At 34.2% G+C, this 14378-nt stretch overlaps 1 protein-coding gene across 1 annotated transcript in view; it reads left to right on the top strand.

Annotated features, from left to right (window-relative positions):
• The window catches only part of LOC123656721 (lissencephaly-1 homolog), a 40050-nt gene that overhangs the window by 22888 nt on the left and 2784 nt on the right, over positions 1–14378 (top strand). The window contains exons 3-8 of the mRNA XM_045592381.1: positions 267–420; positions 2271–2417; positions 5753–5909; positions 9555–9732; positions 10988–11123; positions 13914–14069. Coding sequence (XP_045448337.1) covers positions 267–420; positions 2271–2417; positions 5753–5909; positions 9555–9732; positions 10988–11123; positions 13914–14069 — 928 coding nt within the window. The remainder of the gene's footprint in view (positions 1–266; positions 421–2270; positions 2418–5752; positions 5910–9554; positions 9733–10987; positions 11124–13913; positions 14070–14378) is intronic.

Raw genomic sequence — 14378 nt, 5'->3', positions numbered from 1 at the left:
TAGGTAAATTATTTTAGTTAGATATCAACTCTAATGATAATTAGAGTACAAATCAAATAGAACGTAATGAAGATAGTTTGTAGTTGGTATCAAGTTTCTATTTACTTTTGTTGTTTTTATTATCTGAAGTGATAACTAAATAAAATATTTTTTTTTATCTTATAATTATTTTGTTACACGTTTTGTACAGTTGAAAATGATTAAATAAAGTATTAAGTTTTTAAAACAATGCGACAGTAAATGTACGTAACGATATCCATTGACAGAAACAAAGCGATCGCCGACTACCTGGGCAGCAATGGCTACAACGACGCGCTGGAAGCGTTTAAGAAGGAGGCGGAAATGACCGGCGAAATGGATCGCAAGTTTGGTGGCCTACTCGAGAAGAAGTGGACTTCGGTTATCAGGCTCCAGAAAAAGGTAGAACTTTGTTATTTTTCAATACCGTTAAGAGTTGAAGAAACGTGGTGGCGGAAGCATGCCATAGCGTCCCCGCGATCCTGCCATAGCGGAGCGGCGCATCGGCGGAACACACATGGCGGTTTTTAGTCAATAAGAGTGACACCCCACTGACCACTACCACACCCAAGGGTGTCCATGAGGATTTTCCCCACGTAAAAAAAAATAGAGTTGAAGAAACGTTCGGTCCGCTTGGTGTTAGCGGATACCGTAGTATGCTACGGTATATGTGGACGCCTGCAACACCAGGGGGATTGCAAATGCGTTGTCGACCCCACCCCCGACAAAATCCCTAGGTTCTGGCTGCCTTACTCCTAACATAAACGTAACACTACTGAGAGCAATTTTATTTGGCTGTGATCTTTTATAAGATTGATGTACTTTCCTGGGCAGGCTATTCGAAATTTTTTAGGAAGATATATTTCATCCTGTGTAATTTATAAGACTATTCTAGTGTCTTCATTAGAGAAGTACCTTCATAAATTACTCTTTCCTAAATGGAGATTTTCACCTTTCGCTATCTAAGATGATGTTCTTTATAAAATTAAGAATAATAGTCTCACAAAATTCTGTTTGCTCGTAAACGAAAAAAAAAACAGACTTCAATTACATCGACGAGTAATACAACGTAGATCGACGAAAAAATAGTCGAAGTAACTAAGCGTTATCAAAGATTACTCAAAAAGTAGTTATCAGATCTCAATAAAATTTAGCAATTTTCTTTCTATTTTTAACCGACTTCCAAAAAAGGAGGAGGTTCTCAATTCGAAGGTATTTTTTTTTATGTATGTTACTTCAGAACTTTTGACTGGGTGGACCAATTTCGACAATTTAGACAACAACTTTTCGAGTTATATCTAATAATGCATTTTTACTTAACTATTTTTTCGTCGAACTACGTTGTATTATACCACATAACTTTTTACTGGGTGGACCGATTTTGATGATTTTTAAAAACCTTTATATTCAAACGTGCCCTAGTAATAAACGTTGTAACGTAATGAGCAAAGTAATCTTGACTCACGTTTATTTCCCTAAAATCAATCAGTGTCACTGACGTATGAATGGCTACTAAAAGGAGGATGGATGTAATCGTAGTATTATGAAGACATCGTGTTGGAAAATCTCGAGCTGGCCTGACAGGTTACCTATCGATCGCTGTTGCGACATTTCTAGGTCACAGCCTGCACTAGCTATTTCAACTTTAATGTAATACTATGAAAAGCTCCTCTAAATTTATTAGAAATTTATTTTCAGCTGCATATTTATTATTAACCTTTATTTCTGCGGTCGATATTGCAACTTGTGCGCTTTTAAGAAAATGTGGCAATAATACAATTCAATATTAGCACATATAATTATGTAACATAAAATAAAAATGATTTTATATATTACTTAGGCAACCTGCGTGGTTGCATCTACTTATGTTTACTGGTCCATTTCTTGATATTCTATAGTCCATATCTATCCAATATAAAGAGTTTAGACAAAAATTATATTAGACAAATTATGGTCTCAAAATTGGATTAAAAACACTATTTTTCTTGAATTATTAGTTTGTCTGTTTTAAAGTTTAAAGCGCAGCTAAATAAGTCTCATTGTTTCAAGTAACTAACAAACAGCATTTAGCGTTAATTATTTTTATTTATTTATTATGGACAACCAAGAGAAGTTACAATAATTTGTAAACATGTGAAATACACTTCCAAGGTCCCTTCCAACTTACAGGTTATTACAGCATGCAATTTCAACAATTTAAACACATTAATTAGACGACATTTACGAATTAATGATTCCTTACAATTCTTCAGGTGATGGAACTGGAATCCAAGCTCTCTGAGGCACAGAAGGAATATATAGAGGGCGCGCCAACGAGAGCCAAGCGCACGCCTACTGAGTGGATTCCACGTCCACCTGAGAAGTTCTGCCTTACCGGCCACCGGGCCACCATTACAAAGGTTACTATGATTTATTTATTTATTTCTATTTGGAAAACAAACAGTATTTATAACAGATTGATTTTAGCAAATAACTACTTATTCATTAACCATAAAGTTTTCACGTTTTAAAATTTAAATAAATATTCTTGAGCAGGTATAAACATGCAATATCAATAGAAACAAAAACACAGAATTTGGATAATTTTTATGTTTTTTTTTTCTGCGTTCAATTGTCACATTACTCTACCAGTATTTTCTTATTAAGAAGGATATGTGGTTATATCTATGTTAAAACACTGTAAATAAAAGTTTGTATATTTATTTGAAATTTTCTAAAAACACAGGTTTCTATTTGTGTCTCAACTACCTACCAAGCATGAGAAGAATTTGAAACACAAATTAAGCATATATTTGGTTTTGATACAAGTTTTCTACATATAAAGTCATATCACCTATTTAAAATAATTATAAAATAAAGGATATTCGAAGAATATTACATCCACTATTAAGGGGATCCCAGACAAATTCGGCCGTTTTCATGTGCTATAAAGTATACGTTAAAGTTACGTTAAAAATATCAAATAAATATATGTTGTAACTCGGATTCAGTTTATTAATGTGACTGTAAGATAATTGTATAAAATTCTCTAAATAAAGAGAAATAATTGTTTACCTGGACCTCCTTTCGCGTACAAAAATCGTATAGGCTTTCTAATTTTACTACTTACAATAGTGAATATTTTTTTTATTAATTACGAATCCTGTACTTAATATTTCTACAGAAGGGTTTTTTATTAAGTGCAGTATTTTATTAGAAAATCGTAAAAATATAATTTTTGGTTATTTGCCGGGCGACAGGCGGCCCGCGGCAGACGGCCAGAGGCCTTTGTACGGGGAACTTGTGTCGCTCGTCATCGCACGCTGCTCTTGCTTACGCGCAAATCTATTAACTTTTTTTAATCCAAGATAGGCATCAAAATGTAACAGGTAGACAGACTTACTGTTGAATTTTGCAATTGTATTTACTTCAAATAAAAAAATAATTTAAATTATTAATTTTGAGCTGTGTAAATGTAAAGCTGCTTAGCTTGTGGTCTAAGATCCGAACCTAAAGTCGATCTTCACCGAGCTGATAATAGAATAAAATATAAATTTAGTATATCTATACAAATAAAATTGGAGCGGCTGCTTTTAATATTAAAATAACCGCTTTTTACTAAATTCATATGGATGTATACACGATACATACACAAAAATAGCATTTTGACAATTTTTGTCTGTCTGTATGTCTGTTTGTTCCGCCTAATCTCTGAAACGGCTAGACCGATTCTGACGGAACTTTCACTGGCAGATAGCTGATATAGTAAGGAGTAACTTAGGCTACTTTTATTTTAGAAATTTATTTATTTTATAACTGCGAACTGAACAACAAGTTACAACTAGTAATTAATATAATTTTATAGCCTAAATGATCGACACGACAAGAAGAAAATTAAATAATAATTATGGATGATCACAACTTGTACGCAAGCTCTTGATCTAGGAAACGGATCAATCGCATGTCCTAAGTAGTACAAGCTAGAGCCGGTAGATGGCCGAGTTTAATAACCTTTACGTAATACTGATCAGGTGAAGTACGGGTGGGTGGGGTGTGGCAAAGTCTAAATGCTCAAGGTCATTGAGAAGGGGGAGCCTCTTAAAGATAATGACAGTGTAAAACAGATTAAATAAATGATCAGAATCGTGTACATAAAAGTAATTGTAATCCTTTCCCTTTAAACCTTCCCCTTTAAATGGTGGTAATCAGTTTTAATAATGCTTTACTAACCATACTTTAGTTACTTGAACCATATTAAATAACTAGCATTTCATAGCTATGACGCAAGGGAGTTTGTCTGTATTTCGCTGTTAACGTATTTGACAATATACTTGCTAATCGTGCATTTCCGCAAAGCATCAGTTTGTGAGAATGAGAGATACAAGGTCTTGGTAGTTTCCAGTATTAGTTTCCTGCGTTTGTATCTTGACCCTTTATGACTGTAAGGATAAATTGTATGCATGAGACGTATAAGTATTGTAACTGCAGTAGTATCCATGTATTCCACCTATCGATTATGGGTTTTGCTTTTACGCTAAGAGTACTTAAAATAAAATCGAAGACAAAATTGAACACAAAATTACTACTTACTATCACGAAATTGCCAAAGGATCGAAACCTAAGCGCATAAAGTTAAGGGACGAAGTTAGTTACTGTTAAGTACAATATTTAGTGTGTCATATAGTAACATTTTATAGCCTAAAATACATTTGGCTAATTCATATTTTTAACAGTAAAAGAATTTTTGAAATACTTTCAGGGTTTCTTCGATTACAAACAAGCCAATTTCCCGTCTTCGTATTATAAATAGAAGTAAATGAAATAAAGTGATTGTATTATACCTTATTACAGTAGAATACCGATCATATTATACTTTGTTCACTGTCTACTTGATACTATGTACAATGTTCCTAATCACTCATCTTACACTATTTCATTACCATAAGCCTTTTCTAGGCTTTCTACATATTCATGATATAACAAAATTAATTTAACTAACACCAAATAACACCAAACTGGAAGTTATTTTCTCGAATTTGCTGAAATCCGAATATACATTCATACAACACACACAACAATGCAATTACATTTTTTAACTTACTTAACAAGACTTAATACATAGGAGACATAAGAGAGTACTCCTCCACTGATTGATATTGTTATAATAATTATACTCTATTAAATATCTTATATTAAAATTCGACCAGTATACCTTGAATTTAGCGTGATCAGGCAAGTAAATAAGACCATCAGGCTTAAATCAATCAATTGAAATAAATATTACTAACCAAAAATGAAATTACTGGGCAGTCACTTGCGATCTGAATTAATTTTTATTATTTAATTAATCAACTGTAGGATAAGCATAATACGTCATGTTTGAACAAAAAGCACAGGTGATTTAAACCCTCTGGAAATTGTTTACTAAATTTTTCAATACCCAATAGCTCTTTAATTAATCAATAATCAATTCCATTTGTATAACTATTCTAATTGGGTCTCCCCACCGTGCTTCGGAGAGCACGTTCCCGGTTGCTATCATGTAAACCTGATAGCGATTGTTACTCATAGTAGGGAATATATCCGCCAATCCGCATTGGAGTAGCGTGGTGGATTAAGCTCTGATCCTTCTCCTACATGGGGATAGAGGCCTATGCCCAGCAGTGGGATATTACAGGCTCAAGCGTAAGCATAACTATTCTAATATTAAAACTGGAAATACATTCTTAAAGAATATTAATCACAATTTTCGCAGGTAATATTTCATCCAGTGTTCAGTTTGTTGGTGTCTTCGAGCGAGGACGCTACAATCAAAGTGTGGGATTTTGAGAATGGCGACTACGAACGATCCCTGAAGGGCCACACCGACTCCGTTCAGGACATTGCTTTCGATCATCATGGCAAGCTACTTGGTAAGCTAAATTTAATTTTACTTAGTAATTTAATTTACGTAAGTTACATATTTCGACAATTTTTATATTTGTAAGTCACAAAAACATCGTTTAAAGCAGTACCTACTTACAAAATATTGTAATTCTATATATCGACCAATCAGACCAAAGTAAATTAGAAAACCATGGTCACATTGACTAGTTGAACTAAACATATATCGATTTTAAAAATGGATTATTAATTCTTTGCTGATCTACCAGTCAAAGAAAAACTTTTCTTCTTATCATCTAATGCATAGGTTCTCAACTTTTTATGAACTAAAGCCCATTTCACAAGGAAACAAAATTTCAACACACCCTTCACATAACAGAAGACAATATCAATTTTATATGTCTATTTTTCTATATCTATTAACAATTACAAATTAAAAATTAATTCTCCCTATCTCTGTAATCGTGCTACTTGTAGTCGTGGCTGAGGGTCGTGATTATGAATTATTTAAAAATACTAAAACATGTTAAAATAAAAACATTTTATTCAGACCTTTGTCTGCCACCATACAAAGTGTTCTGAAAAAAATTATAATTTAACCAACAAATGCAAGACGATACACAAAGCCTGAGCACCCTACACTGGGTCACTGCACAAACAAAGAAGGCAATTGAATCGGTGATTGTTAAAACCCCACAAGTAACACTTTTTTTTAAATTAATTTTTTTGCATTTTCTTTCCCTTGTCTATGGTCAAATTTAGAATGAGTATTTTAACAACACAACTGCAGTCAAATCAGTACAAAAAAACGATCGTCAAAATGCCGTTGATTGTTAAAACAACATAACTTTTTCAAATATGTTGTTTTGACACTCAAGTTGGCACTTCCTACCTACAGTTGCCTGAGATACCCATACAAGAGACTTTCTACCTGAGACAGTTGACTGTCAATGTGTTTTGTATAACAAACCTCAATACTAACTTTTCAAAGTTCTACGTGTATCATGAGGGCATAGCAGGTAAAGGTCCTAATGAAGTTACCTCATTTATAGATGATTATATAAAGTCTGAAAGTCCGCCTAATATAAACATCTTTTACTGTTTAGTGACAGTTGTGAAGGGCAAAACAAGAATCATACATTACTTAGGTATTTATCTGCTCTGGTGGAATTGAAAAAATTTGAAACAATCGAACAGTTCTACCCAGTCCGGGGCCACTCATTTTTACCATGCGACTGAGCTTTTGGTTGTATCAAGAGGAAATTAAAAGAAGTAGATAGGATCTATTCATCGAGGCAAATCATTAAAATTATTATTAGTAGCTCTCCATCAAAATTTCTTGTCCATCTTGTACAACTAAGTGACATAATCAACTAATATGGTGGAAGACATGGTTTAAAAAATCTTGTTTGTCAGAATGTTCATATGGGAGAAATGTGCCCAAAATACAAAAGATAAATTTTTTGATCTCAAAGTATTCTCATTTCATCCACACAGCAGATAATCCTGGAAAAATTAAAGCATTGGAATATATTGATAATACAATGAATGCTTTAAACTTCCATTTGAGGATGTCCAAAAAAAGTTGTTTGCCTGAACAGCTCACCCTTCCCATCAACCTTGCTTATTCAACAAAAAAGCCAATAAACTTTAAAAAAATTGGGGATGTAAGAAAATTAATAACCTATGTACCTATAAAGTACAAAGAATTTTATGAAGATCTCCTACAATGGCCCACTACTAATTTAGAATGTACAAATGGCATGGAAAGTGATTGCGAGTAACTGTTAGTGTGTTTATGTGCAAAATTTAAAGGTATTTCAATAAAATTAATAAGTAATCTGCTGTGTTTCATTAACTTTTCTTGCTTTAACTGCCTTGATTTATTTCAGTTGTGTGTTAAAACAAAACATGTAACACGTTGATTGTAAAAACAACACAAATGAAAAAAAAATGTTTAAAATTAGTATACTAAACAAATTTAAAAATTTAAAAAAAGTAAGCTATGGCTAGGTATATAAAAGAACTATAACATATAGCAATTATAAATATTTATATACAGTATATTATATTTAAATAAATAGATTTTAGTCTCTCCTGAAAAATTTACTCAAAGTTACTTGTGGGGTTTTAATAATTGCTAAATCAATTGATCAACATTCATCACTTCATCCTAATACAGTCCACTGCTGGACATAGGCCTCCACAAGTTCGCGCCAAAAATGGCATGAACTCATGTGTTTTGCCCATAGTCACCACGCTGGGCAGGCGGGTTGGTGACCGCAAAATTAGTAAAACAATATAATAAAGAAACAATATTCAATAACAAACATAAATATCAATGAGATGTTGTCGTTTGAGATTGGTGGATTTTTAACAATTTGTCATATCATGTCATGTCACCATGCTCAGTGATCGGCAGTCTATTCCTTCGCTTATTAGACAGTAAACGCAATTAAAAATGTCTACTATTTCCTACAATCCAGGACGGAGAGCTGATATTGGTTTTTTGAGGCAGAACTCTTTCTATCCATTTCTGAATTTTACTTTTAATTCTTCCTTACTTGTACATTCTATGAGTTCTTCTTCTAAAGATGATCTGTTGATGATTTTGTTGTATCTGCATTTGCGAAAGGATCTTAAACCCAGCTTTGGTATATTCATAATTAAAATATCCTGGAATCACTCTATAAAATCAGCATGAAAAGCATCCAGGTGTGGGCAATAAGTAAGTAAATCTTTCATGTTTTACCGACAATGCTGATAATGTCGGAAAGTGGTTGTATTCACTCTAGGAAGAACTATATTTCATTTAAATAGATAAAGTTTTCCCTCAAAAACAGGTATAACGTTTCTTGTTGTTATTAAATTCAAATCATGACCTTGCAATTGTAAAAAAAAACATGGAAAATACGTTCAGACAAACGCCTTTCGAGAGCCATCGTGTCTTATGACGAAGAATAGTTTTGATTACCTTTTTTACTGCCGGTAGAATTATTTCCTCTTGCGATAACGAAGCGAAAACGAAAAAACTCGTCCATCATATTTCGTTTTTTTTTCTCGTTTTTTAAATATTTCTTCTGATGTCCTCGAAAATAGGATATATATTTATCCCTTTTATTATCATTTATTTTATTGAACTTTGAGCCTAGAAGACTTCATGACTTCGTTTGAAAATATTTTTGGCAAATTAACCACATGATTAATAATTCGTTTATTGGAGATTCAAATACTCAATGGTGTACTGCTTACAGTTCTTCTTAGTTTCAGACATATTGGAATCCATAATTTCAATACATTAACTTTTCAACCGATTTATAGAAAGTTATAAAATTAATGGCTATAATGACTTCTTTAGATTATTATCAGTCGAATGCGCGAGTATATACAAAAAACTATCCCTGCCTTTTTAAAATTTGATTTCGAGCATGCAACAACTTGTATGCATTTGTTTGTTTGCGGTGTCCCGACACACTTGCCCTGCAAACGGGAATTTTTTTCGAAACATATTTGATCACGTAAATTACGTCTTTGTTTACCAATTTAAGTCCATGGGGAACCTATCTAACGTAATATATAGATATGTTTCATAAATGTTTCATAAAATCAAAAAAAATCTTATTATAAATTTTCATTCCAACATATAAATAAGTATTATTTAATGTTTCTTACAGTATCCTGCAGTGCGGATATGTCGATCAAACTGTGGGATTTCAACCAGACATTCGAGTGTATTAAAACTATGCACGGTCATGATCACAATGTGTCGTCGGTTGCGTTCTCTCCCAGTGGTGATATTGTGTATTCAGCCAGTCGGGACAAGACGATCAAAGCTTGGGAAGTTGCTACCGGGTAAATGACTTAAATATTACTAGTTAAAATTACCATCATATTATATTTACAAATATTTTACTACTAGCTATGTCCAGCAATTTCACTCGAGTTAACTTGAGGAAAAAATAGCCTATAAGCCTTCCTCGGTAAAAGGGCTATCCAACAAAAAAAATATTTCAATAAAATTCGAATAATATAATAAAGAATTAATAATTAATAATAAGAATAATGAAATAAAAATTAATAAATAATAATTAATTAATAAATTAATTATTTAATATTAAGAATTAATTATAAGAATTAATTATTTATAGAGTTAATTGTTTTTAAATTATCCTTCCCAGGGGTATTTATAGGTTTAATATGAAAACAAGTTTGTTTTTTCTTTCTTGTGTTTTTCCTTTTATTTTATTTTTTCACGTTTGTTATTTTAAATTTTAAACGGATAGATGGTCGTAATTGGCCTTTTTGATTATATTTCATTCTAGTTTGTTTTATAATTTTTTCTGTGCTGTGTACCATCCCCTGTAAATAAATAATAGTAGTTTATGCAACTGTCATATAATGAAGGGTATTAAAACACGAGTGTGAGTTTATGAAACGAGCGCAGCGAGTTTCATAATAGTAACGAGTGTTTTAATACCCGTGTTATATGCAGTTGCATACACTACTTTATCTTCACTAATGCAATTAATCAAACAACAAGAGTAAAAGCTGACAATAGTTTATTTATAATAATTGTTCAAATTTTGGATGGTACAATTCTGAAAGTTAATGTTAATTTTCATATAATTTTCTAGATTTTTCTGGCAAAAGATTGTGAGTTAATTTTGTTGCCAATTCTAGAATATCCGGAGGCGTACAAATATCATCGTCGCTATCCATTTTTAACTTTTAATTTATTAAATTAAAATCACGCGTACGTGTATTGTCACAGTGATTTTGCCGCCATTAAAATCTAACCAATGAGAGCGCAGCTGCGCGCATGCGCGCGGTGTTATAATGAGATTTTACGATATCGATGTGGATATTATACCATCATGTGAAATTGCTTAAATTGAGTATTTTGTTGTCTGCGCTATAACAGTAGTAATTATAAGTCAAGTATTGGAAACATAAGTAGAATGTTACAACATTAGTGTAGATAAATAAATAAATAAAATTCGAACTAGTAATTCCTGAGGTTAGCGCGTTTAAACAAATAAACTCTTCAGTTTTATAATATTAGTATGGATGTGAACAAGTTTCGGTCAACGTAATGACTATGTTCCAGCTACTGCGTGAAGACGTACAAGGGGCACCGCGAGTGGGTGCGCATGGTGCGCGTGTCGGCGGACGGCGCGCTGCTCGCGTCCTGCTCCAACGACCAGACCGTGCGCATCTGGAACGCGGACACCAACGAGTGCAAGGTACATACTTTGTTTTATACAAAGAGCAACACGGAGGGGCGTCGCCATAGCGTTTTTCACCGATACAAAACTGTCTGTCATTTTTTGCAGGGGGAAATCCAACACACGCACACTTTATCTAATTCACACACAAAAATAATCATATGTCACTACGAAACTCACACATACTTAATTAAAAACACACATTTTTCACACACATACAGTATAATGACATTTTTTTTTTATTTTTTTTTCCTCCTACTGACTAAAAACCACCACGTGTTAGCAGTCATCCGCCTGGGTGGGGCGAGATGGGGTCGCGCTAGCATTCGCATCTCGCCTCAGCAGTAGGCCCGGACAAAGCCTCCGGGCCCCGGCATAATGGTGGGGTGGCCTCGCTCACAACAAGGCAACCCCTCAGACGTATGCGGTCGTGTCGTCCGGCCGGCCGAAGTCCCCCGACTATCGGCCGTCAGTATAATGACATTCCTCAACTAAACTGACAAGTTGCTTACAGCCGTGGTTGTAACAACTGTCGATATGCATTATCGATAAATTCAAGTACTCGGTTAGGGAAATTAGGTTTTTAAAGTAATACAAAGGTAAGGTGTTATTATAAAGATGGACTTTATTTATTATGTACCACAATAATTATCATATCAAAAATAAACTAAATGTTTATATCATTTTAAAAACCAGTGACAGTTTTATCTATTACTGGTTTTTAAAATGGATTAGTCTTCTAGAAATATGACGAATACATTTTTGTGGGTTTTCTTTTTTCATTAAAAAAGAAATGCTTGTGCTAATATATTTTTCCATTATTAATCTTGCCAGTTCCACACTTGAAAGTCAGAGGTATTGAAATGATTTGAGCAAATGACACTATTTCTTGTGGGCGTCCAGGTTAGTTTGTTATTACAATTTGTACGATTTTATTTTTGTGTTAATTTATTTATTAAACATTAGGAAATTCTAAACATTTTTTAAATATCGACCGTTCCAGCGGGGATCGAACCTGCATCTCCGACTGTCCTTGTCGGTGCTCTAGCCAATTAGCTATTGAACAATGTACCCGCTAGATCGAAATTTGTGATATGATTTTTTATTCGGTCAAAGCGACCGTGGCACCGTCTATAGTGAGTTCTTTACAGAAACCCGTAACTATTCAAAGTTTCATATTACAATGAAAATCTTTGACAGGAGACGACACCATGCTATTTTTGTGTTACCCACACATCAGGAAATTCTTAAAAATTGTTATTACAATTTTTTTTCTGTGTATGCCTTAAATTTGGATCTTTAGGAAACCTGCAAAAATTAATATAAAACATTATGGTCGAAGTTAACACTAAGTAATTGTAATAAAATGTGTTAATACTCGTTAGTATTGTATTATATTTATTTAATGAAATTTTGTTATAAAACTATGTATATTAAATATAAATAAATCAGAATCTCAAATACGTCTCTTTCCTCCTTTGCTTTTGCCGTTTTTATCGATAACTATCTACAAACAAACCGGTTACAACACTATCGCTCGGCGACAGCAACTTCTCGGAAATAGACTCGGATCAGTCTCTCGACCAATCCGCATATTGTATGAGGGCGAGCGGCCTGTGTTGGTAAACAAATTCGTAACAACACGACTGATAACATTTGTAATTTTTAAGTTTAAAAAAGGTTTAAAAGAAGTATACAATAATAATGTGATTAAAAAATACTTACATATGAAAGGTAATGCTATCTTTTAGTAAATTTGACGTAGCAGATCTCTTTTTGCAGCAAAAAACAGAACAATTTGGCATTTTTTGAAGGACGTTGATTCAATGCAACTAGATTTAGTCTAGTGATCAGTGCGGCTGCAACTAGTTTTATTGTGCGCGTAGGACCATTTGGACTTATACCTTAACAGAGGGGAACGCCTGTGCAAGGCTCCGTCTTGCTCTATGCTTTTATATGTTGATGACACTTCAAGAAATAAAACTTCTTTACGCACGCTTGACTTGGGGAGGAAGCTGGTGAATGCGTGACGAGATCGTTGCAAAAAGTGTGATCGGAAATCGAGAGGGAAATATAAGTTAGTGAAGATAGAAAGAGAGTTACGTTTCGTATATTACTGTAGAGGCAAGAGAGAGAGAGAGGTGCGAGCACATGTTTTTTTTCTCTCTTTCTCATAGTAATTGAACTATTCTTTTATATATACATATCGATGGAGCTAAACAATTTTTACTTAAGTTTAAAGCACACTCTTTTTGATGTAATAACATTTAATAAATCGATGAACGCCGGCTGCATGCACGAACAAGGATGACTCATTGTTTCGCTCATTGTACGCTTGCGCTGCATCTATCTCTCTTCCACTCGATTGGCCTATGCGTCCGAGGAGATCTTTTATGACGTTGTCACGTCAAACCATCGTACGTAAACCAACTTTACAGACAAACAATTTTTTTTATGTAAGGGTGACAAACAAGTTACTGTAGCACTAGCAAACGCGTTACTGACCAAACCCCCCTGACGCTCCTATAGAACTTTGGCTACTTTACTCACCATTGGAACACAACTTGCGAGCAGAGTTTAACTTACAGATCACAGCACTTCAAATTTACAGACTCGGACAACGTTGATTCAACCCAGACTTACAGTACCTCAAAATTATCTGTACGGTTGAGGTAGTTCTCCAGACAGGCCGACGATGATATAACCTGTTGTAGGCACAACCTACCTAAATAAATTTGATTAGTACCTACAGATTATAAATAAGGTTTTTGTAAGTACGTGATGTAACACGAGCGGTGTGCGGTGCAGATGGAGCTGCGCGAGCACGAGCACGTGGTGGAGTGCGTGTCGTGGGCGCCCGAGGCGGCGGCGGGCGCGGTCAACGAGGCGGCCGGCGGCGACAACCGCCGCGCCTCCCACCCGGGGCCCTTCCTCGCGAGCGGCTCGCGCGACAAGTCCGTCAAGGTACGCCACTGCTTCGTTTACTTCACTTTTGTTTTTTTTTTTTATATAACAATATATATCCACGGGCTCATAATGCCCGTGCTTTTATTATTCCAATATTAGTTTGTTAGTTTCGATATCTTGGTACTTACACATGCATACTTCACTTTTGTTAGCGCGAACTAGCTCACTGCTTAGTTTGATATATCAAGCTGACTGCACGGTAAGGCTTATCCGAGTTAAATTTTGTCAGCAGGAACAAAAAAAAATCAAGGTTTAGTTTCGTTAGCGTGGCTGTAGGTAATATACTCGTAGTAATTATGTAAACGT

The sequence above is a fragment of the Melitaea cinxia genome, chromosome 9 (assembly GCF_905220565.1).
Source record: "Melitaea cinxia chromosome 9, ilMelCinx1.1, whole genome shotgun sequence".
NCBI lineage: Eukaryota > Metazoa > Arthropoda > Insecta > Lepidoptera > Nymphalidae > Melitaea > Melitaea cinxia.
This window is presented reverse-complemented; position numbering and strand designations above follow the sequence as displayed.